General features: G+C 41.3%; 1 protein-coding gene across 1 annotated transcript; it reads right to left on the bottom strand.

Annotated features, from left to right (window-relative positions):
- Positions 1 to 652: 652 nt before the first annotated feature.
- Positions 653 to 21,801, bottom strand: wsb1 (WD repeat and SOCS box containing 1). The gene is made up of 9 exons (XM_080845379.1): positions 21,422 to 21,801; positions 20,206 to 20,374; positions 15,438 to 15,715; positions 12,310 to 12,441; positions 11,253 to 11,353; positions 8,323 to 8,495; positions 7,686 to 7,799; positions 6,588 to 6,695; positions 653 to 2,924 (listed from the first exon to the last, which is right to left on the bottom strand). The coding sequence occupies exons 1-9, from the start codon at positions 21,459 to 21,461 to the stop codon at positions 2,762 to 2,764; spliced, it is 1,278 nt and encodes a 425-aa protein (XP_080701505.1). The 5' UTR covers positions 21,462 to 21,801; the 3' UTR covers positions 653 to 2,761.
- Between the last annotated feature and the right edge of the window lie 1,331 nt (positions 21,802 to 23,132).

Raw genomic sequence — 23,132 nt, forward strand, 5'->3', positions numbered from 1 at the left:
TGCGGCATGGAAAATTACTGGCACCTACATGTTATCCACTGAGGCCAGAGTGCACTTCCCCGCCCATCGCCCACTGCCCACATGGGAACATAGTCCTCTACGCACTATCTACACTTACCATGGTCTTAATGTTTAACCCGGCGGTGTCAACCTCTTATCAAGTCAATAATAAGCCAGACAGCCATTGATCACCTAATTTACACCACGTTGTAAAAACACTGATTAAAGACTGCAGGCAACATAGGAAATTTCCACCACGTGGAAAACTGACACTAATAGCTGAAGACTCGGTTTCATTACCCTCATACAGCTTGATAGAAGAAAAATGGAAAGACAAGTAGATCATCTTTTAGGGTGATGGTAGTTCCTAAATCTTTTCTGCTCCTGAGCCACTGACTGCAAGATTTAGGTAGGTTGCAGACTGAATATACCCTGAGGAGTGAGGCCACAGCTGCAAGAACTGAAAGGACCTTACAGACGATCCAGCAAAGACAGCTCACATCTCCCCATCTTGTACATGAATCTCACTGAATAACCACATTCTGCCTATGTCTTTGTTGATCTGTGTGTGCACGTGTTACCAGAGGGTAACAATATATAACCACACACACACACACACACACACACACATACATATACACACACATATAAGTGTAGTTGGAATGAGACTTTATTGAAACCCACATATGAATGAACACACTGAAGAAAATGGAGATACATTCATTTCTTCCACAGATATCAAAGCATGTGTTATGAATACTGTACTTAATACTTTCTTGAGATGAAGTAAAATTTAAAACAGTTGCTGAGGATTAATTGTTTGGCTTAAACTGAAAAAAGCAATACCGCAGAAAAAGAAAACGAACACAAAAAGTACGATCCGTTTTACTCAAACACAGAACCCCAACCATCACTGTCTGCCACTTTCATAGTCACATAAATCTTAAGGGTCTTTGGGCATCAGCACAGATGGTAAAAAAAGTCAAAACAAATATTATTGCCAAGATTGTTTCCATTGTATGTAAGGATGGGGAAAGAAGACAACTAGACAAAAAGTAGACAAACAAATGGAACTAACTAAAACTATGCACAACAATGACATTCACACTGAAATCGTACTCTCTGATTCATCATCATAATCATTATCACATTATATTGTTTACGTTGAACCGTGTGTACACCCAGTTTCTCCCACTGCAGCTCACCAACACAATGCCCTTAAGAGAGAGACATGTCCCAAAGACTTCCACCCTTCCAAAGCAACACCCACCACTACAGAACTGAAGTGCACACACCAATCCACATGGTAACAGCACCATTGTGAGAGTAAAAGTGAGAGTAAAAGTATGTAAGTGAGTTATTTCCATGGAAATGTGTACTGTAGAGAGATGTTACATCAACAGATAAAGCTTCCGAGTTCCACACATACACACCCCCACACGCAACAGATTAATGGAACCCAGTCATTCAATGGCCAATTAAGGAGAGGCACTCCCTCCTCATCCACTCATTTAAGACATAGTAATCATTCATGTACATGTCTCTTCACATTACAGAGATGTTGACGTAAAGAACAGGATCTTTAAAGTTCCTGTAAAGTTAGTGTATTGATTTGTGAAAACAAAACAAAAAAAGTTGTAAGTCATACAATACATACAATACAATATACATACATACATACATACATACATACATAAATCTAATGTCAATTTTTTTTGTACAGATAGAAACGTACATTTCAGCATTAGAAAACAAGCAGGCCAATAAGTTCTTGTCATGTCTCGACACTTAAAAAGGACAAATAAGAGTGTGTGTGTGTGTGTTAAATATGTATATACATGCCCACATGCGTGTGAAGTTACACAACCGCTACAGCTGGGCAGTGCAAAGACCTGGGACCAACTCAGGAGGCACAGAGAAGCCGTTTCTCTCCCTGAAATCACTCCACATTCACCTGCCAGAGAAGGTCTCTCACATACATGTACACTCACACACACACACATGCACACCAATCCACATCCTTGCTTCCCTTCATAGCCTTTCAATCCAGAAGTAAATACAATAAAAAATACTCACTCCTTAAAATAACACCTCCCTCATCTCAGTCAACCACTCGCTCACATTTGTGCACTCGGTCCTCAAGAAAGGTGCAGTTTGCCTTCCTTTGAGTAAGTCAAGGCAGAGGAAGCACTGCTTTCAAGTCATGAAGTATTAAGGATTCACACGTCTACTACCACTTATTTTCAAGCAGCAAAAGCTTTTTACAATCCCATCCAGGCAGTCCTGTTTTGACAATTGCATTAGGATAGAGTGATAGTGATGGCGCTGGTGAAAGAAAAACTGCACTGGACCTGCACACCCTTATTAGCTTCATATGGTGATGCAGAGGTGATATTCTGTATTCGCTAAGGCCTTATACCATTGCCACTCCGATCGGCCGGCCCACATAAATGCTCTCGCCTCCAAAGGAAAAACAGACAAAGAAAAATATATCATTTGACATCCAAGTAAGAAGAACACAGATGATAAAAAAAACCCTGGAAAGCCACACTTACAAAAATAAATAAATACAAAACAAAAACAAAAGAATGACCTCATATGTCTAAAATACAGCTCTTTATACTTCATTCATTAAGAGGTCTGCATAAAAAGCATGTTTTTTTTTCTTTCTTTTCTACAACTGTTTTTGGTTGTTTATCCTTTTTCTACAAAATAATGAAATGTCCTTGGTAGTACAGTGTGGGATTGGCGCAGAGCTGGGCTAGATAGTCTTGTAGGCCAGGTAGTCCTGCATACACACGGGGATGGGGAGGGTTTGCACTTGCTGCGTGGGCATGACGCGGCGCAGAGCCATGCGGCACAGGTGCTGGAGACTGGCGATGGAGCGTGGGCACGTCCAAAAGTGCACACTGCCATCACGAGACCTACGGACAGTGATGGAGGTAGAAAGGATTAATGACACAGTAGAGAGTGAAGACAGATGATAAGTACAGGTGAGAAAAAATATAAAAAAGACAGAATGGGGTGAAAATGCCCTTGATGAGGCCCTTAACAGAATGTCAAAACCAGTTTGAGATCATTTTTTTTATGGAAAATCATTTCAGTGTGTCATTTTAAAATGAACATCTAAACAAAAATGTCAGTCAGGTCTAATCTATCTGATAATAAGTGTATTCTGTTTCACTGTGTGGAAGCATGACCTATGGTAGATACAGTGGCATGCAAAAATGTGGGCACCCCTGGTCAAAATGTTACTGCAAATAGCTACGCGAGTAAAAGATTACCTAATTACTATGGTTTCGTCGTTAGGAAAGGCCGGGTGATTTAATTTAAATTAAAGCTTTATAAATATTCCTGACACCTCAAGCCTTGCCCTAGCAATCAGCAGCCATGGGCTCCTCTAAACAGCACTGTTTTAGTATGCCGCTAAACGACTCATCACAGGAAAACCTTTCCTACGTCCTCAATACAAAATTCAGCCTGATTTTCAATGACATAATTAAATTATTAATACTGGAGCATCAGTGTGTCAGCATGCTAATGTTGCAGCTGCTAGAGGTGGACCTAGTTTGAGCTACTTTATATAGAGTTTCACATACAGGGACACCAGATCAATCTGAGAGGGCGTGAGATAATTAATGTCCTTAGTTACTTTCCGACCACGGAAACTTGGTGGAAACAAGAGCACAATTAACACCACAATTGAAATAGTAATTTTAATACAATAATGCAATTTGTAATTGCAAATGCTCAAGAATGTTGCAATTTAATTTGTCGTACAACAGTAGCAGCACGTCACATTTGAAACTGAGGAGGCTCCAACGTCATTTCGTAAGTGGAGGCGGGGGTGAGGTGGTGTTTAGTTTATGATACAGAGGGTTGACCACGAATTGGCTGCCGGCTGACCTACAGGTCCCAAGAAGTGATTGTGCTCAGAGGACGAGGACGCTCAGGTGCAGCACTGCTTGTACTGTGCAGAACATGGGATCCATGTGCACATGTTCCATGTGGTTGATGTTATCTACCCACAGGACAGAAAACAAACAAAAAGGCCCTGGCACCGCCGGAAGGTATGATAGTTTAAAATGACAATAGCTGTCTAAATCCAAATCTTACACAGCATTTCTCAAGGGTCAGAGGAAAAGAAAGAATGCCACTGGAGGGGACAGGTAGTTGGCTGAAGAAGTGGCCGTTTCTGTGTGTGTGTGTTTTTTTTTTTAAATATATAATTTAAAACCATATTCTATTGCCGCATCTTTAATTTCATCTAAAATGTTTTAAACTTCATTACTAAACTTGTAAATATAGTTAATAAATTGAATACAACTATATTATGCGTGTGGCGTTGTTGAGATCAGGGTTATCATCTAAAGACATTTGAAATACTAGTGCTATCTATTGTTATTACTTTCTGAAAGGACAATAACAGAGCACGACAACAAGAAAATCAAGGGAACTCCCCCTTTGCTGTCAAACAAGACTTAATTTATTGTGTACACACTCGTCACTTCTAAAATGTCTAAGGTTCATGAATTAAACACTTTTTGATTTATAGCAGACATTTTTGTTTAGCGTTTTTTAGCCACAGGGGCAGAAGTAGGGAATGCTGTGATACAACAGTCAAACTTGTGCATGCCACTGTAGGTCATACTAGAAAATGCAAGGAATGAAGAGAATACGCATTCAGGTCACCTGAATGTCTGTGAGTTTTAAGATAAAGATAAAGAGCCCATTCCAAACCAGCTGCCCCCTCCCACTGTCAGTGTTGAAGTCCATGAGGACAATCATCATTAAGGAATATAGAGAATGGTTTACTCTTGGAACGTGTAAGAAATTCTCAGGTCTGAACCACCCAGATAATTTGTAGCTTACGTCCTACTCTCCTAGGCTTCATGTGTGAAAAGGCATTTTCAGCTTTCTCAGGACATGTTGTGTGATGGACACTCTGCGCCAATAGAGCTGGAGCAGGTAGTGTGTGTGTAGTGCAGTGGTTCTCAACCTTTTTTCAGTATTGTACCCCCTGTGAAATATTTTTTCAGCCAAGTACCCCCTAACCAGCGCAAAGCATTTTTGATTGAAAAAAATATGTTATACACAGCGCTATGCCATCATTGTCTGATTTATTAAACTGTCAGCACTGAAGATTGAACATTGAATATTGTTGCATTGAACTGAGTGCGTTTGCAATTACATTTTAGTAAGAAACTTGTGCTTGTGCTTCGCTGAAAATCTTTGTCAGTCTTGGTGGTAAGGAGGCAACTGCTGTGATCAAGCTCTTCTCCAGTCTGTTTCTCTGCTTTGTTTTGATCACAGTCCTTGCAGAGAAGGAGGCCTCACATAAATATGTGGAGGCATAGGGTAGCTGCTCCAAAGCTTTCTCTCCCAGGTCAGGGTGCTCCTGCTTCACACACATCCAAAACTGTGTGAGTGTGGATGTGGAAAACTTCATCTGGAGCCCACAGTCAGATGACACTTCCATGAGTGTTTCCTGATTAGTGACAGAGCTTCCACATGCTTCGGACAAGAGAAATGGGTTTTTCACCCAATCCAGCTGTGTAGATTTCTCCTCCATGTCAGGAAAGTAGGAAATTGAAAATTAAAATGTTGATTGGGCTAATGTCCCACGATGACCAACTGGACTGGAGCTCTGTTCACATCCTCACTAGAGAGAAAATCATCCATCTGAGGAAAGCAGGTGAAATCCCCCTGTGCAGAGGCTCTTCTCCACAGCTCTGCTTTCTTCGGTAAGCCTCCCACCTTGTCATACAGGTTTAAAATTCTGGTGTCCTTTCCCTGCAGACATATTCAGTTCGTTCAGTTTGCTGAATATATCTGCCAGATAGCACATATTTGCAAGCCAGTCTGTGTGGCATTGGGGGATCTGTGCTCAATCAGAAAGGTCTGTACTTCAGATCGTAATTCCAACAGCCGTTTGAGTATTCTCCCTCGAGAGAGCAAACGCACAGAATGTGCAGCAGCAGTTGTGTGTTCGGCTCCCATGTTTTCGCGGAAAAAAAAATCGCGCTTATTATACAGTTACTTGCCAAAACGATAGAAGACATTCCTCCAGAATACCTCTTTTGAATGAGTATGTTGCCATTTTGTGATTTCCGCTAAGAAAAAAATAGTTCTGCACGCAAATGCTGAGCAATCCACCTTCTGACTTCAAGTTTCAATGACCTTCCGTTACGTTAACTAACCGGAATACTTGCGGAATGATATGCAATGTGAATTAGAAGCAAAAAACCTGTTGCCAATGACAGCGGTGATAAACTTTCCGCAGCAGTGAATATCAAGGAATTACAAACCTGTGAACGCAGACATTTAACCCACATATGGCCCATACAAATCAACGTCCATTTTGGAACATTCTGAAGAGTCGTATAATAACTATTTTTAAATGATTTTTGAATGGAGGCTTATTTTAAATATATCTTTAAAAAAAATCTCACGTACCCCGTGGAATACCTTCACGTACCACCAGGGGTACGCGGACCCCCGGTTGAGAACCACTGGTGTAGTGTGTGTGTGGTGTGTGTGTGTGTGTGTGTATATATGGGGTAAGGATGAATACTGGTCCCACTCACCCGGCAGCTAAAACACTCCCTCCAGTGGAGAAGGCACAGCAGAGGCCGTTGGTGACAGGGGCAATAGCTTGAGGAGACTTCTCCTCAATGCTCCAGAAACGCAGCAGCCTAAAGTCACAACCAGAAGACCAGATATTAAACAAACCAAAAAGATACTCTTTTTCTCCATATAGTCTCTCCCACACGGATACACACACACACTGATGGAAAAACACTCCACTTGTGTGCAGAATATATGAACAGAACTATTACAATATTTTAATCTAATTCCATACATTTTCATTTGATGCACTACACACCAAGCTGTACAAATAGCACTGCAGTTTTTATTTTGAATCTCAAAATTCTCTGAATTCACAGAGGCCTCTTCCAGATTTGAAACACTTCCACAGCAGAGAGCAAATTGTTTTGCCACCCCTTGCTCCACCCATGTACTCCCCCTTCTGTCTTCCATTTTGTCGAGCAAAAACAGCCTTGCTCCTCAGGCCTCCAGGGCCAAGGAGAGCTGCCCCTCCCCCCGCTTCTCTACAGCTGCTTTCCAATCACACGGTGAGATCCCTGAGAGCAGGCGTTTCTCACTAGTGATTAATGGTGGTCATGTGAGAAGCACGAGATTCCAGGCCCTCTCCCTTCTCGACTCTTCCTGCAGGAGAAAGAGTTCCTTCGAGGTCGATCTCTATGCGCTGGATACGCACTAAAAGCAACACCGCCGCTTTCAGACTTATGAGCAGCCCAGGCTAAACTGGTGTGTAGGGTCTGGTGCTAAATTACTTTTCACAGTTTGGGGTTGGATAGAAGAGTTGAGTTTACAAACAATTTCGGGTTAAGGGTAAGCAACAAAGCATCAGTATGGTGTGAAATGTATCGGGAGTTAATGGGGAATTTGGGGGGTGAAGGCAGAGTAGAGATCTTCTTTCATGCAATAACCTATTTTTGTTGAAAGAGGAATCCCGATTGTGTAAGCAATCACATGAAAGGGAAGAGGTCAGCATATTTACTAGCCGAGAGTAAAGTGAAAATAGTTTCAATGAAGCCAACTGGAGTAACTGATACCAACTTCCTCACTAAAACCTCACAAGTTTAAAATGTGTTCCTCACCTATCATCAGTGACTGTGGCAATGTGGCGGCCATCGTGGCAGAAGGACACGGAGCGCACCCATCGATCATTGGCCCCCCCTGCAAATATAGGCGAGGGGGGAGGGAACAGGTGCCTGCATGGGAAGACAAAGGGGTCAAAGATGAGCACAGAGGAGAATGATTGCAAACGTGTGTCAGAACACAGCCATCAGCCGTTTCCTGAATTCTGTTTTTGAAACTATGGAGAGAGCAAGAACAAACCACATTTCAAATACCATCAAAACACTGTAGTCTATCTAGTTTTGCCATTGAAGTGTGTTTTCCACTTAAGTTTTAATATGAATATTGTTATTATTAAGAACATGACCCACAGTGATATTACTACAGAATATTCTAAATACCAAATAAAAACTACACTTTGCCTATTGGTTCTCAGCAAGTATAAAAAAAAAAACATATTGTATATTTACATTATATAACATTTGTCTAATCAATTAATTTGGCATACTTTATATAACCAGTTTTGCTATAATAGCGTCTTTTTGTAATTGTTGTTTTTACAGTTGTTAAATAAGTCTGTTAAATAATTCGCTAATGTAAAAAGTAGTTAAGGACCACTTAAGGACTAGTGTAAAGGGAGCTTCAGACATGACTCACCCCAGCTCCAACAACACCGTGCCCATGTGAGGGTCCCAAAGGATGACGCGCGTGTCGTACGAGGCCGTGGCCAGCAGGGCTCCGTCCGGGGAGAACTCACACGACACCACATCATTGTGGTGGCCCTCCAGCTTCCCGATGAGCGTGTACTTGTCCATATTCCACAGGAACACCTGGAAAAGCAAAATACAGCTGTTATAGCGCGACTGCTCACCATATCCAGACAGCAACACTCTATACTCAATGAAAGATTTTACAAACACAATTTAATGGTGTTTCCAACGTAAGCTCAGTGTCTCTGTTGTATGCTTACAAACTAATACAAAAAACAAAACAAAAACGAACAAAAAGCATAGTGCACATGCCACACAAGCAGCAAGGCTATGTTGTAGTTGAATATGGCTACACCTTCCACTACCATCCCATTCACAACATTGTTCAGTAGTTAATAAGTACATCATACAAAGCTCTTTAAAACTACATTTTCTTACAAATCCAGATGTTCTGCAATACAATTAAACATTCCAAAAAGGTAAGTTAAACTAAAGTTACTATTTATTTATATTTTCTATATTTTTTTACAAAAAAAAGAAAAACACTACAACAATTTTGAAAAGAATATACAAACAAGTAGTAACTTAAGGTAACATAATGTTACTCCACTGGCATCCCCTTTCAGTTTTAGTTCACTTGTTTACAAAAGGCCCGCGCCGGCAGCGAAGGCCTACGGAGAGACAGATACTGCAAGAGAAGAGAACATTTGATGGCCAAAAGGCAAACAACCTTTGGCAAAAACACACAGCAAACACACAGGAACAAGTGACTAAGTAGTACACAGTCTGAAATTACACAGCAACTGCTGTTTTTGCTCCAGCGCAATGTGTTATCTTACACTTTCTAATGAAGAAAAAACAAAAAAGAATCTAAATATACTGTATAGGTCTATGTTTGTTCCTTTACCAAGGTCTTGTGACATGACTTCTGCAGTTATTGCACTTGAGCAAATATTATTAACATTCCAACTAGCCAAAACTAATAAGAGGGCAGTTTTACATGGATACATAGTAGTGTTGCTATCCTCCTTCAAACAGACACAAGAGAAATGAAAGGACTCTCGAGCCTGACACTGCTGGCAAAAGCTTGCAGTTACTACATCCACATTTACCATTACTCATTTGATCCGGGTATACTGAGGACACAGTTTCGTGTGTAGTTACACAATCGTTTCTGTCTTTTACGAGGCAGTTATGTTTGTCATGCTTTAAGTTAGCCTTGTAAAACCGTGAACACGTCAGTGAGCATAAGAGGCTGAAATTCAAGAGCAGTGCTAATGCTAGCAACGCTACCATTCAGCCTGAGAGAAAGACGCCTGGATCAAAACTTTCATTGCTGCTGATGACGGAAGTTAAAGAAATGCAAGCTGCCCGCCCGAGGAACAAAGAGCCTTTTCATTTCTCGTTTATGCCACAATGAACTGACCCCTTACAAGCAACTGTGTCTGTGTGTGTGTCTGTGTGTGTGTGTGTGTGGAGGGGATGGGGGAGACTGGGCTTACATGAGGAAGATAGACAACAGTTTACCAAGAACGTTACTAAGGACCTCAACGCTGGTTAAAGGGGCTTCACCCCCAATTAAGAAGTGCCTCACACATTCAATAAACTAAATCCCTGAACTGGAAATGTGAGGTGTGGAGGGAAACTACAGATGTGTCTGCAGAAATACTAAGAATGAAGGGGTGGGGGGTGGGGTGGGGGGTTAGGGTTAGGGGGGGGGGGGGGGTTGGTGAGGAGGAGTGGGTGGGGAGGAGAGGAGAGAAGACAAGACAACTGCAAAGTTATTTTTGTGTGCTACTTGTCTTCAAAATGGAATATGACACTAGAAAGCTGGGGAGACAGATGCAGTGCAGCACCTACATGCAGGTAGCCTTGCCGTCAGGAGCAAAGGCTGCCCCCCCTCACCATGGCAACAGGAGGGGGGGACTGCAGGCATGGGCACTAGAGCATCCTGCGGACAGGGGCTGGGGAGGCGGCCCTCCATGGCAACCGTGCTAAAGCGCCTGCAGCGGCGTGCTCCCCTCCAATACTACTCACACACAGAGCTCTGCCACCACCTGGGACAGGAAAAGCAAGACACTTACGGATGCACGCACACACCCACCCACCTACACACCCTCCCACACACGCGCACATACCTTAAGCTGTAGGATTAGCATTTTTGCAGAGGAGGATTAGGCCTCTAAACTAACAAAGTTCAAGGCACATAGCTTTCCCAAATGCTACTGCCTGTTCTGGCACACAAATATATATGTATATATACGAGAGGATGTATACAGGTCCTCATACCATTTGCTAAATGCTACAATTGTCACATGCCTGCACCAAAATAGCAACAGTATTAGGCGAGCCAATTTGTGACGTTAAAAAAAGAATAAAATAAAGAATAAAAAAATGCAAAAGCAGTTGAGTTTTAAATCAATTTAACATGTTTACCGTGCAGCTATGTTACGCCATGGCTAAACCCAACAATCATACACAAACAGTGCATACAATCTACATGCACACTTCATAAATCCAGGAAGCTTTTTTTCATCATTTCATACAACACACAGTTATCCTCAACATGTTTTTTTTCAGGAAGAACAATATCTGTACCTACAGACTACACAGATGATCAAGTACGACACTGAGCAGTGCTAAACTAAACAAAGCTCTGCAGTTCCAGGTAACTCAGAAACTCGAAATTATGAAACCTGCGAGAGGGTAAAAAAAAAGCTTGGAACGGCTTATACCAAGTTGTTATCTTGAAATAAACCTGTTTCTCAGCCCCATCAAGTTGAAATTTTGACTTTCAAGTTACCTGGAACACATCATACTCACAAGCAGAAGCAGGACAACAAGTAAACAAGACAAGTAAGAAAGGGAAGTACGTACCGCTTTGCCCGCCCCTACGGAGCACAGCATTGAGGAATCGGGAGAGAAGGCGCTGCAGTAAACCCAATTCTGATGGCCCCGCAACACTTTCACCATGTTACCTGCAGAAACACAAACCAATTAGTAGACCATAAAAAGCTTTAGTGCATCATATGGTTAAAGAGTTTGTTGAAAACAATCCAGTTTCTGTTGTGCAACTGTTGTGTTCTGTTGTGATATTTTGCAGTCAAGCATCCCCGCATGATTAACAAGTTAGACCTCCAATTGTTCTGGCAGCTTGGGCCTCGTGGTTCAGATGAAGGAATTTAAAAACTGTATTTACAGTCTTGACATACCCGTTGGATTGTTCTGTATTCATTTAGTATTGTGTTAAAAAATGTTAGCGCAAGCAGATAACAGAAAGCATGCTAGCTAACTCTCTGATGGGAGCAAGCTGAGCAAGTAATCCTGAAGATAACCTGCAAACGAAGCGAATAGAGCCACTCCGCTCTACACTGCACAACTCCCAAGGGTTATTGTTAGTATCGTCTCCCAGAGACATAGGGTCTTGCATGCATTACTAACTATTTCACCGTTCTGAACACCATAATCACACGGATTGCATACATACAACATAGCCACACATGTGAGGGGAACAATCAAACTTCCCGCTTCACAAAGACTCATCTTTGGTTTACATCACGTGTATGTTCACAGACGTGGACACACATGGACACAGAACTATAGTGACTGAACAAAGGAACACACACACACACACACACACACACACACACATTCTGTCACAATTCACACAACGCACACTTGAGCACACAAGCTCTCACACAAACACACTCCCTCGCTTTCACACACACCCCTTTAAGACTTTAGACCACAACGCCCAGCTAGCCAGCACTGCCAAGAGCATATGAACACCCATTACAGGCAAGATATACCCTCTCTTCCTCAATGCTCCTGCTGTTGTTAGCACCTTGATCTAAGAGTTGAGTAGCAGTAACAGTAGCAGTGGTAGCTTTGAAGGATGCGTGTCCATGTGTGAGTGTTTTGGCCTCATCCTTACCATCATCTTTCAGGTCCCACACACGTAGAGTTTTATCACGGGATGCTGAGACTAGCACCAGACTACCATCAGGGGCAAATGTCAGGTCTCGCACAATGTCTGTGTGGTCCATCAGGTTTAGCAAAAGCTTGCCTGTCAAAACAAGAATAAAAGACCACCAATTAGAAACAATTAACAAGGCATATGACTTCAGAAACAGCTAAACAAGAAGAGGTTTAAGTGAGAAGAAACAGTTACACAATAAACACTACTATTAGAGAGTAACACATATGCACTTAGAAAGGGTATATAAACAAATAAACAAATACAAATTGTTGTAACCAGGAATAATGGATCCAAGCAAACCTAGGAGAACAAAGATGAGATAATGCATCATCTGAAGGACCCACGATGCATACAAAGTAAAAAAAAGAAAAGTAGAATTGTGAAGATTACATAATGTGCTAGAAGTGGGAGAAGACTTGACATGGCCTAAGGAAAAGGGGGAAGAATTAATTGCTTGGACTGTTCCCAGTCAGTGCACTAAGTTCTGTGGACTCCCACGGTGGCAGGAGCAGAAGGTGCAGAAGCAGCAGAAGAACAAACAGCAGGAGAACAAATGGCAGGAGAGGAAAACTGTACCCCTTACAGTGAAAAATTGTACTTCTTCACAAAACAGGATTAGTATCCTAGGTGAGGCAGCAGTAACTACAGAAGGTCCCTAGCTACGCCACATTGCCAAAGCCCTGAACAGCAATTGAATTGCAGCTACTTAAAAAAGGCTTATCCTTAAAAAAAAAACTTCCGACTTCCAAATACTTACCACCATTAAATCAAACCATTCCTAACTCACCCAAGAGATGGAATTATTGTGACATGTATGACAGGAGTATAATGGTCTGGCTCAAAAATAATAGGCAGTACATGAACATTAAGTCTAAGAGAGGAAACGATTGTGGTTGATGTGCTTAGTGCATTTCCAACGGGATTTCTTCAAGTTAGCTTAATTCTCAAAAGTTTAATTTTGAGAATTCTGATAAATCACTGAAGCACTGCAAACACAGCTCTGACACCTCTGTTCAACTGAACTACATTCTGAGCAGCAGCAAGTTAAATATATTCCTGCGTCACTGGCAAGGTAAAAAAAATCAACAATGAAACAACTTGCATGTTGCAGCAGAATCAACAGCCAATTGCAGCACAGCTACAGGACCTGCCCCTCTGAAACAGTCAAACCAGCATTCACACATGTCAACACAGCTGGCAATTAATAGCTACGGGGCGCTGCCTGCGGGCCTGTGGTGCTACACACCCACCTTCTGCTACGCCAAAACACACCCCTCAGTATGTGAACTGGAATGCACTGCAAAACACAGGGAAAGGGCCTATTCACAAAATCAATTTGTATGGCTCTCTTTCCTACAGAGAGACATAGACCTTACCAACCCTTATGACATAAGGAGAAATGCACGGAAAGACATGTCACCTGAGCAAATGACTGACTAGAAGGGGTGGGAAGTGGTATTTTGCTGCACTTTGATGCGGTTTGTTTGTTTCAGGGACATTCACTCAAGGCTAGACGTCTGCAAACAGCACGACAGAATGGTGACAGACAAAGGTTCATTTTAAGAGAGAGAGAGAGAGAGAGAGAGAGAGAGAGAGAGAGACGGGAAAACCAAAAAAGGGCAGGCATGCCATCCAGTAGAAGAAAGAAGGTCAACACCTTACCTTTGCAAAACCTCTGACACACACTTAACGACTCAAAAACAGGATGTGGAGGAGGGGGCATTACAAATGTTGACCAAATGGAATGACCACTGTGACCCTGCATTACTTGAACTACCTGTTCAATCTTTATTTTAAAAGTTGATGATTAAAGCTTGAAAATTATTACATTAGTGCTGAGAGCATGATAAGCAGGATAAGCAAGGTAATCTATCTATAAATCCAGAAATCTCTGTGTGTCAGTCAGTCTGTCTAGGGCGTATCTCCCTGAGGTTAGTTACGTTAGTTATGAGATTTCGCATGTAGCTTACGCATGTCATGAACCTGTGCATCCTTGATTTTGAAGATTTCTGAATTCATAGTTTGCGACATATTTGTATTTTATCGTTTGCCGTAGGCACTATTTATCGTTTGCCGTAGGCACTATGGGCAGTGTAGTAATTCAGAGAAAGAGGGGCGGACCCGCGCAACGTGAATGATGTCACAGTCATAGAACAGTCGTCGTCATAGATGTTACCCCAGCTGACGCGTATGGGCCTTGCATGTAACCAACTCTCATTACCATGTTAAGTAGTATATTGTAGTTTGATGTATTTGTATAAGAGTTAGCTTTCTATTCAACGTTGCTGGTTAGCCTAGACCAGAGACCATGCGTTCATGCATCTACTGACGCAATGAGAGAGGTTTTCCGATGTATTAGTGTCCCGATGTATATGTTGTAATTCTTGTGTACTTTGTTTTCTCATTATTGCAATATTATAAACCTCAGTCTGCATTTACCCTGGCTGGGAGAGGCTATCATTCCGTAGATAATGTATGTGATCGCCTTTGCTCTGTGTTCATTAAACCTGTCAGAGTGTATGAATAAACGGCTGGGTGCCAATCAAAATCACAACGCAAGAGTGGAGTACTACACCGCTACAAATGGTAGCTTATATTGATAAGCCTCGGAGGCTTTCAGATTGTCCATTGCTTTCCCATCTGTTGCTATGGAGTCCACAAAACACGCACAAATCTCGCTGTAAGTTATGTTGGGCCACGTCGTCATGTTATCCTCCCAGTTCTGCACTGAACAACAGCTACACCTACGTCTGCCAACACTACAGAATGCATAATTCCTACGGGCACTGCACTAGTTATAGTGATTAAGACTGAAACCATTAGTTGTTTAAAGTTATCAATCTCAGTACAGCCTGTAGGGTGATCATGTTGAATGGCTTTTGAGTTTTAGAAAATCACGGAAGGAAAAATAAGTAAATATATAAAACATAAATGTTCTGATAGCTCTAGAATACACATTCTAGGTCTATAGTGTTATTTGTTGCAGATTTGCAGAATGATGTACATTTTTCGTTGAGTGGTATGAACTTCCAGGTATGCAACTCGTATCATGGCAAACTGACAGAGCAGATTTATCGCCTTACCTGTGTAGACATCCCAGATCTTAATGCGGCCATTGTTGAGGCCAGTAGCCAGGAGCAGCTGGTCCTGACCAAACTTGAAGCGGTGCCACTCAATGTTGACACAGCGGCTCTGCTTCTCAGGCACCGATGAGCCGAATGCAAGCCCCCACACCACATCACCACAGTCAATGGTGTGCTCACGTGGTTCGCCTGGAAACGGGGTGACACTGCCAATGCTGTTCTGCCGCGACTGACGCTGAAGTCCGACTCCAGTGTTGCGGTCGTCCTTCCTTACAGACCTGCAGAAGAGGACAGGTAAGGGAAGAGGGGGAAAAAAGGTGCATATTTCACACATGATATTGTTCATCTGCAAACATAATCAATTTTTCACAATAAAATAAATGACATGTGACTGGGCAAATGTGTAAGCCTTCCAATAACACATGTCTGTTATATGTTGTATCAACAACATATACTACGCATTAACATAGTGTATATTAACATGTGTTAGTCACTAGCATGATATTATTGGTGGTGTGCCACAAAGCTTTATGCTGGGTGCCATTACTGTTCTCAGTTCATTTGCTGACCTCAGACATATATTTTTGCAAAAAAAAAATCTCTTGACTCATGTTGACATATCTTTTAGCCTGGCCAACCTAGTTAGGCAAACCTGTTACATGGCCTGACAAGATATTTTCTGCATGTAATCTCCCTGCCATTAGGCACTAGAGCAGTGGGTCGCGACCCAAATTTGGGTCACCAGAGTTTCTGAAAAGGTCGCGAGACGAATTCTAAATTTAAAACATTTTTTTCAAGCCATGCTCCCTCTGTCCATAAGGGAATCCCTGCCCCCAATTCTGACATTAAACTATATAAGCCGGTAATGGTTTTGCATGTAGGCCTATCTAACGATAACATGTTCGAACATTCAGCCAATCAAATTTGCATACAAGATATTTCAAATGTATTGCGGAATAATATGCTCTGACATGACCGGAGAATGCCTAGAGAAGACTAGTGTAGGCAAAAAGTAAACGTGTAAAACGAGTTCCAGCTCTCGACTTCTTCTGAAGAACCAAAGAGGGAGTTTTACAGGCGTGTGACCCGGTATTTCTGAAATATGGATTTACGTATTGCGTGAATGGTGAGCACCCGCCGTTGTGTGTGCCATGCAACGAAATACTGGCTAATGAAAGCATGAAGCCTTCGAAATTGCAGATACATTTTGAAACAAAGCAGGCCAACTGTCTATAAAGATAAAGACTTTTTTTTTTTAACGTATGAACCAAAACCTCGAGGCATCCCAAAAAAACAAAACAAACAAAACATTTTTTTTTTAACGTGCCATCACTGTTTAGGTCTCCTACCGGCTAGCTCAGAGCAAAACGTCCCATACGGTTGCAGAAGTTGCCATCGTTTTGTGCACTGCACTCATAGGTGAAAAAGAAGCAGCGAACTTAAAGACAATTCCCGTGACAAACGACACTGTTCATGTGAGGATATGTGACATGTCAAATGATGTTGAGCAGTAGCTCACTGAACGGCTCTGCACTTTTGACTATATTGCCTTACAACTCGATGAATCCACAGACGTGGCTAGCCATGCCATTCTCTTGGTTTACGTGCAGTATGTTCGGAATGATGACTGAAGAGCAGTTCTTATTTAATTCAGATTTGCCAACATTTACCACTGCAGGCGGCAGAGATTTTTTTCTGCAATGGACACATACTTTATCTCAATCAGCTCTCCTGGTCAAAGTGTGTTGGTGTGACAACGGATGGGGCAGCCTCGATGACAGGAAAACATTCAGAGATCTCATTTACTATTTGAACATGTCCATTTCTCATTAAGTAGTTGAGCATGTAAGTAAGGATTTCTCATTTTAAAAATCAACATAAGTCCTGTGATAAGTGGAACATGTTAGTCCATCTCTGACTAAAAAGGTGAACATGTAAGTCCATGGATTCTTCTTAAGAAGTTGAACATGTAAGTTCATAATTTCCTATTAAAAAGTTGAAAATGTATGGCTAAAGTCCATTTTTGTTCAAAGAAGTTCAGAAGTCCATGATTGCATAACTGATCCTGACTTTAAACAGTTGCATGTGTTTCCAATGGTTAAACAGTGGTAGAGTATTAGTAGTGGTAGTAATCATAATAATAAAATAATAATACAATTGTTAAATGATTGGCCTGATGATTCACGCTGATTATTAATTGTTGGGTCGCAACTGCACTGTTATCTAAAAATGGGTAGCATGCCATTATTCCGACGCCCCTTTGGTCCGACCCGTCAATATTCCGAAAATTTCCCATTAATCCTACAGCCCACTAATTCGAAATGATTAACATAAACCCATTGCTCCGACAGCTCAATGTTCAGACCAATGGCTGTTTGGGGTCGGTCAACATAATTCCCCAGGTCGTATGTTCCTCGCCCCTCTTTTACCCGGTGCCAAGTAGACTGCCGCTGTAAGGACTGCAGACGCACGTTGTTGCTGCTCTACTTTGCGCCCAGACACCAGAGACGCAATGGAGACAGATACGGACAAGTTATTTCGATCTTTGGTCGAGCTAGTGAAGTCTAGGCCAGCAGCGTCTTTGCAAATGTAAAATAAACAAAACAAACCAACTACGGATGGGCTAACAGCAGCATAGGTCTACTGCAGCCACGCACAGTTCGAGGACGGGAGGATAGCTTAATGGAAAGAACCCTGTTTGCGCTGCTTTTCGAGAGCTGTCATGGAAAGATGATTCCGCTTTGGTTTTGAGATTCACAGTTTTCTATCGATTTAGCCTATATAATTATAGTAACAATAATAATAATAATACTATAGGCCTGTAGGCATGCATTATTTTATCATGAGGTGACGGTGATCTAAAGCAGCTTTTGGTCGGAACATTGAACTGTCGGGACAAAGGGTTTCAATTTATCGGTGAAAATCTATGTAAGACTAAGGGCTGTAGGATCAATGGGACATTTTCGGAATATTGACGCATCGGACCAATGGGGCGTCGGAAAAATGAGCTGACCCCTAAAAATGTGGGTCATGGAGCAAAAAAGGTTGAGAACCACTGCACTAGAGCAGTCATCACTTTAAAATAAATTAACTGACATTTATATGCAGTACTCTAATATAAAGTATGATGGCTGAAAAGCTGGCAGGGGGATTAAAGAACCTCAGCAAAATGGCTCACATTTCCTGGGTAGCTAACCATCTACTCTACAACTGACGTTACAAAATATGCATTCCCGTTGAAGCAACTCAAACAAGACTCAAACCAAGCGTTCTGAACAATATATTGCATGTCTCTTGTTAAACTGCTGACGATTGCTTTATCTAATGTGAGAGTTAGTCCTACGCTCTAATCCATCCTCTCAAGAGGCTGACCCTATGCTTCAGCTAGGGAACGTTTAATTGTTCACAAGGAGGTATTGTTTGACCCAAGTTTAAAACTGAGTCCAGAGGCTTTCACAGACAGCTACTGTGCAGCGATGAGAGTGAATGTGGCAGGATGGTAGTAGATAATACAGGCCACGTGTCCTTGGCAAGCTGAACAACAGACAGAGGTTTCTTTATGCAGCCACAGAACAGGAGGTGAAGGGACAGTTGTGAACTTCTAGATTCTAGAACATTCTGGGTGCGCAATCAACTGACAGGCACAGTATAACCCTGTAAAAACAACATTGTACAATCTTGAGTTTTCTTTGGTCTATCCTTGAAATTCCTGGTAATTACATGAACCATATCTTTCAGAATTTCTGTTCTGTTTCATTTTTCTTTTTACCAAGATATAATTTATTTTTGTATTCACCACACATACAACGAAGGCCACTCACTTGTAACTACACCAGTAAGAAGTATGGAAATTCCATAATGGACAACAACCATAGAGACTCTAACTGCAATATCTACCATTCAGGATGATAGATTTTTTTAAACGTTATTTATTTATTTAAAACTTACATGCTTGGATGCAAGTCTTGCTCATTGCCTATTCAATTTTGCCAGAGAGTGAGACCTGCTCTAACTCATTTCTAAGATGCTTTGAATAAAAGCATCCACCAAATGAGTAAATGTAACGGACATAAAACTGCCATGAGTATTTTCACATTTATTTCACAGCTAATCATTAACAAGATATGACCAACTTCCTCTTATCTACCGTATATTTATTACAAGGCACGTGTACTAGATCCGTGGAATGCAAGAATGTCTTTATGGTTATGACCCCTTTCTACAGGAGTCATTCGGGCAACTTCATATAGTTTGCTTTGTTCGGCAAAACAACTTTGATTTTGTTTCGCCTTGTTGTTGAAAATTAACCAAGCTGCTAATCTGTACTGATGGGACAGACTTTACACAAATCCCAGGTGGTGAATAAAACTTTTTTTATGGCAGGCTGAGACTTTCAAATAAAACAGGGGACAAAACAAAACAAACTGTAAACTTTTGTATGTGAAACAGAGGTGGGTGCTTCATGAATCACAAGTTGAATACAAAACAAACACTGCACCCTATGGCAGGCAGCCAAAATTTAGAGATATGAGCCTCACAATAACTGGTTTGCTTTCCATGAAAGAAAACAATAAGATTTGATTTACGGGGCTATCGCCTTTGCATGTAAATAGCCGGGGAAGATAATGCAGGGCAAGATGATAAAAGTCAAGATGATGCAAGGCAAGCTCCTTATAATGAGATTTGAAATATATTCGCTGACAGCAAATGAGCCATGAGAGTGCAATTTGTTTTACGTTCAGAAAACAAGAAAGTGAAGCATACTCACAGATCTGCCAAGCATTTTGACCAGGGTAGGAGCCTCACAATACGATGCCCTTGAGACCAAGCAAAGTAGGAACCATCAGGTGCAAAAGCAACAGTCCAAGTCTCCCGTCCAGACTTCTGGTCAAAGGGAGCAACTGGAGCTAAGAGTTCCCCAACAAACTTAGCCTTTCCTGAAGATGGCGGGGTGAGGAGACATAACATCATTAATATATAATGCAAATCTTTTCAGGTCACACTTTTAAAGCAATAAATCAGCCAGGGCTATAAAATGTTGCAGCATTGGACCACACCGCCGTATCAAAACATTCTATACAACTTATCAGCTAAGTGTCAATGGTGGCAGAGGTGATTAAATGCTATACCAAAACGTTTGTTTTGCATGCATATGGTAAGTCATGAGAATCGAACGATCAACAACGTTTCAATGAGGCTAAACCTCTTAACCAACATCTGATTTCGCAGCTCGCAGTCGAACAATATGAGTCATCCTCCATTCCTCGGGGTAGTGGACGTGACTAACGGGGGATGGTAGAATGGTAGCTAAAAGTCTGGCAAGTGTTTTCAAACCAGCATTTTTAATCCTACATGTGGTCTTAAATAGGTCTTTCCTATGACCCATACTACAAATATAAGATGATTAGTTCGGTAACTTCAGTGAAGAACATGTAAAAGTATGACAGCTACGCCCATTGGGTTAACTTAAACGTCGACCGCGACCATCGCGCAAAACAAGGTTAACTGCATTTTAAGGGTTGACACATACCCAACACAGGGATATGTATTTGGATATAATAAGCTTAGGCAAAGATTATAGGCGAGCTGAATCAATAATGTTATCACAAGCAAACAAGTACCTACATTTCTCGCTATATTCGATAATAATAGCCAACTTAACGTTAACTAGCAGTAACTACAAGTACATCTACATAGCTAACATATCTCGCTAAAGTAGCGATAACTAACATTAGCTATCTTACAATAACATCCTAACACCACACCCAAGCGATAATAACATTACATCACTGAGTAATAACACTGCAAACTAATGTCTACTTTAGTGTTTTACGGAACAGTCTGTTACTTAATTCGTTTGCTCATATAACCTGTTTTATGGTTAGCTTTCTAGCTCGCTGATGGCCACATTCTATGTCCGCAAACAAGATACGAAATGGACACGCCAAAAATGCGGTCAAGAGAGTAGAACATTGTCAACTTACCTATTTCATTTTCGTTTACAAAATCTGGGAAGCTTGCCATCTAAATAGGAAACCGTTTCTTGAAAAGAAGGCCTTATCAGTTAAAATTGTAACGTTACGTTGCGCAAATTACACTGTTTGCTACTGATTTAAATACTTGCTACACGGCTATCCCCTCACTGAAAAAAAGCAATCGTCCGGAATGCTGGGCGGTGCACGTAGCTAGCTAATGTTGCTTGGTTGTGGTAAATTCACTACACTAATGTTAAAACATAAGTGTCTATTAACACAAATGCACAGAATGTTAAAGTTACGAGGTCAAAACCGTAAGTTAATCACGAGCTTCCGAAGTCTGGAAATCCTTAACTGAATCGCTTCTTTCGACCGTACGACAGCATAAACACACAATGGCTACCTAAGCTCTGTCGGGCACATTGTATTTAAGGGTGGATAGTTTATTCGCCTACGTCACCGTGGTTGCCTAGGAGATGTAAAGGAACCTCCCTTATCACCTAAATATGCGCGCGCATGTTGGCAAAGAAAGTGGTGTTTTGCCCCAGCCACCCATTCATGCAAACTTTAACTAGAACTAAAATTAATTAATAAATAAAACCATTAAACAGAACTGCCATCATCATAAAAATGTTGCGTGACCGGTTGTCAGAATCGGCGGCCAGCAGCGGACTCAAGCTCTACAGAATTCCGACAGGATCACGACCGATTCAGAGCAACCGGCTGCGGCTATGGCTGCACACTGCTTTTAAACGTGTTAAATAGACTGAGGACAATATACAAATGCTCGTGTTTGTAGCGCCCATTTTATATTAGTTAAAATTATCTATCTACTGTTCCAATTCACTGGGAAGCCTGGTTTACATAAACAATTGTCTCTAAACTGTAGATTAGATTACTAATCAAATGTAGGCTAGCTAAAGTTTGATTACCAGGGTTGCTAGATGTGGCAAGAAAACAAACACATGTGTTGGGGGCGTATTCCAGAAAGCTGGTTGAACAAACTCTGAGCCTAACCCTGAACTTTGAGTAGATGAACCCTGAGATGGGAAATTTCGGTTCCAGAGTAGCTAATCTGAGTTAGTTCAATCAACTCTGAGTAGGCTATATTCACTCTGACTTAAAGCAACATTATGTAACAATTGTATCTGTAAAAAACAGCTTAAAAATAATTTTGGTGGTACACTGACTTGTGTAACTTGTAACTATGTAACTTTGGTGGACAGGGTGTGACAAATAGTACCTTCTTGCTTTTTATATGTGTAAAATGGTTACTGGTTCTTACTTACTAAATGATTGAACGATCTATTGTAAGTTCTACATATGATCAAAGTCTGGAGAAGAAATACTAATAAAGTACTAAGATAGTAATTAATAAACATTGATGTGTGCACGCTCATTCATATTTTGCAGAGATTTATTAATAAGATAGACAAATCGAACAGAATGTTTTCATAAAATTCTATGAAAAAGGCTGTGGGTGGGTTGGCATGCAGTGACTCATATTTTTGTTGCAATGTTCATTATAACGTCAATGTTTATCTTATTTGAGCTTCCCTTATGATGTTACCTAAGCAATAGCGTTGAGCCTTTGCCACAGGGCAATATTAAAAATGCTTGTGGATAATCCAATGTAAAAATACACTCAGTTGGCAGTTTTTTAGGTACACCTAGTGAAAACTAATGCAGTCTAATGCAATAGTACTGCAAAAATCCCCCA

This window comes from Sprattus sprattus (genome assembly GCF_963457725.1).
Source record: "Sprattus sprattus genome assembly, chromosome: 9".
NCBI classification, from domain to species: domain Eukaryota; kingdom Metazoa; phylum Chordata; class Actinopteri; order Clupeiformes; family Clupeidae; genus Sprattus; species Sprattus sprattus.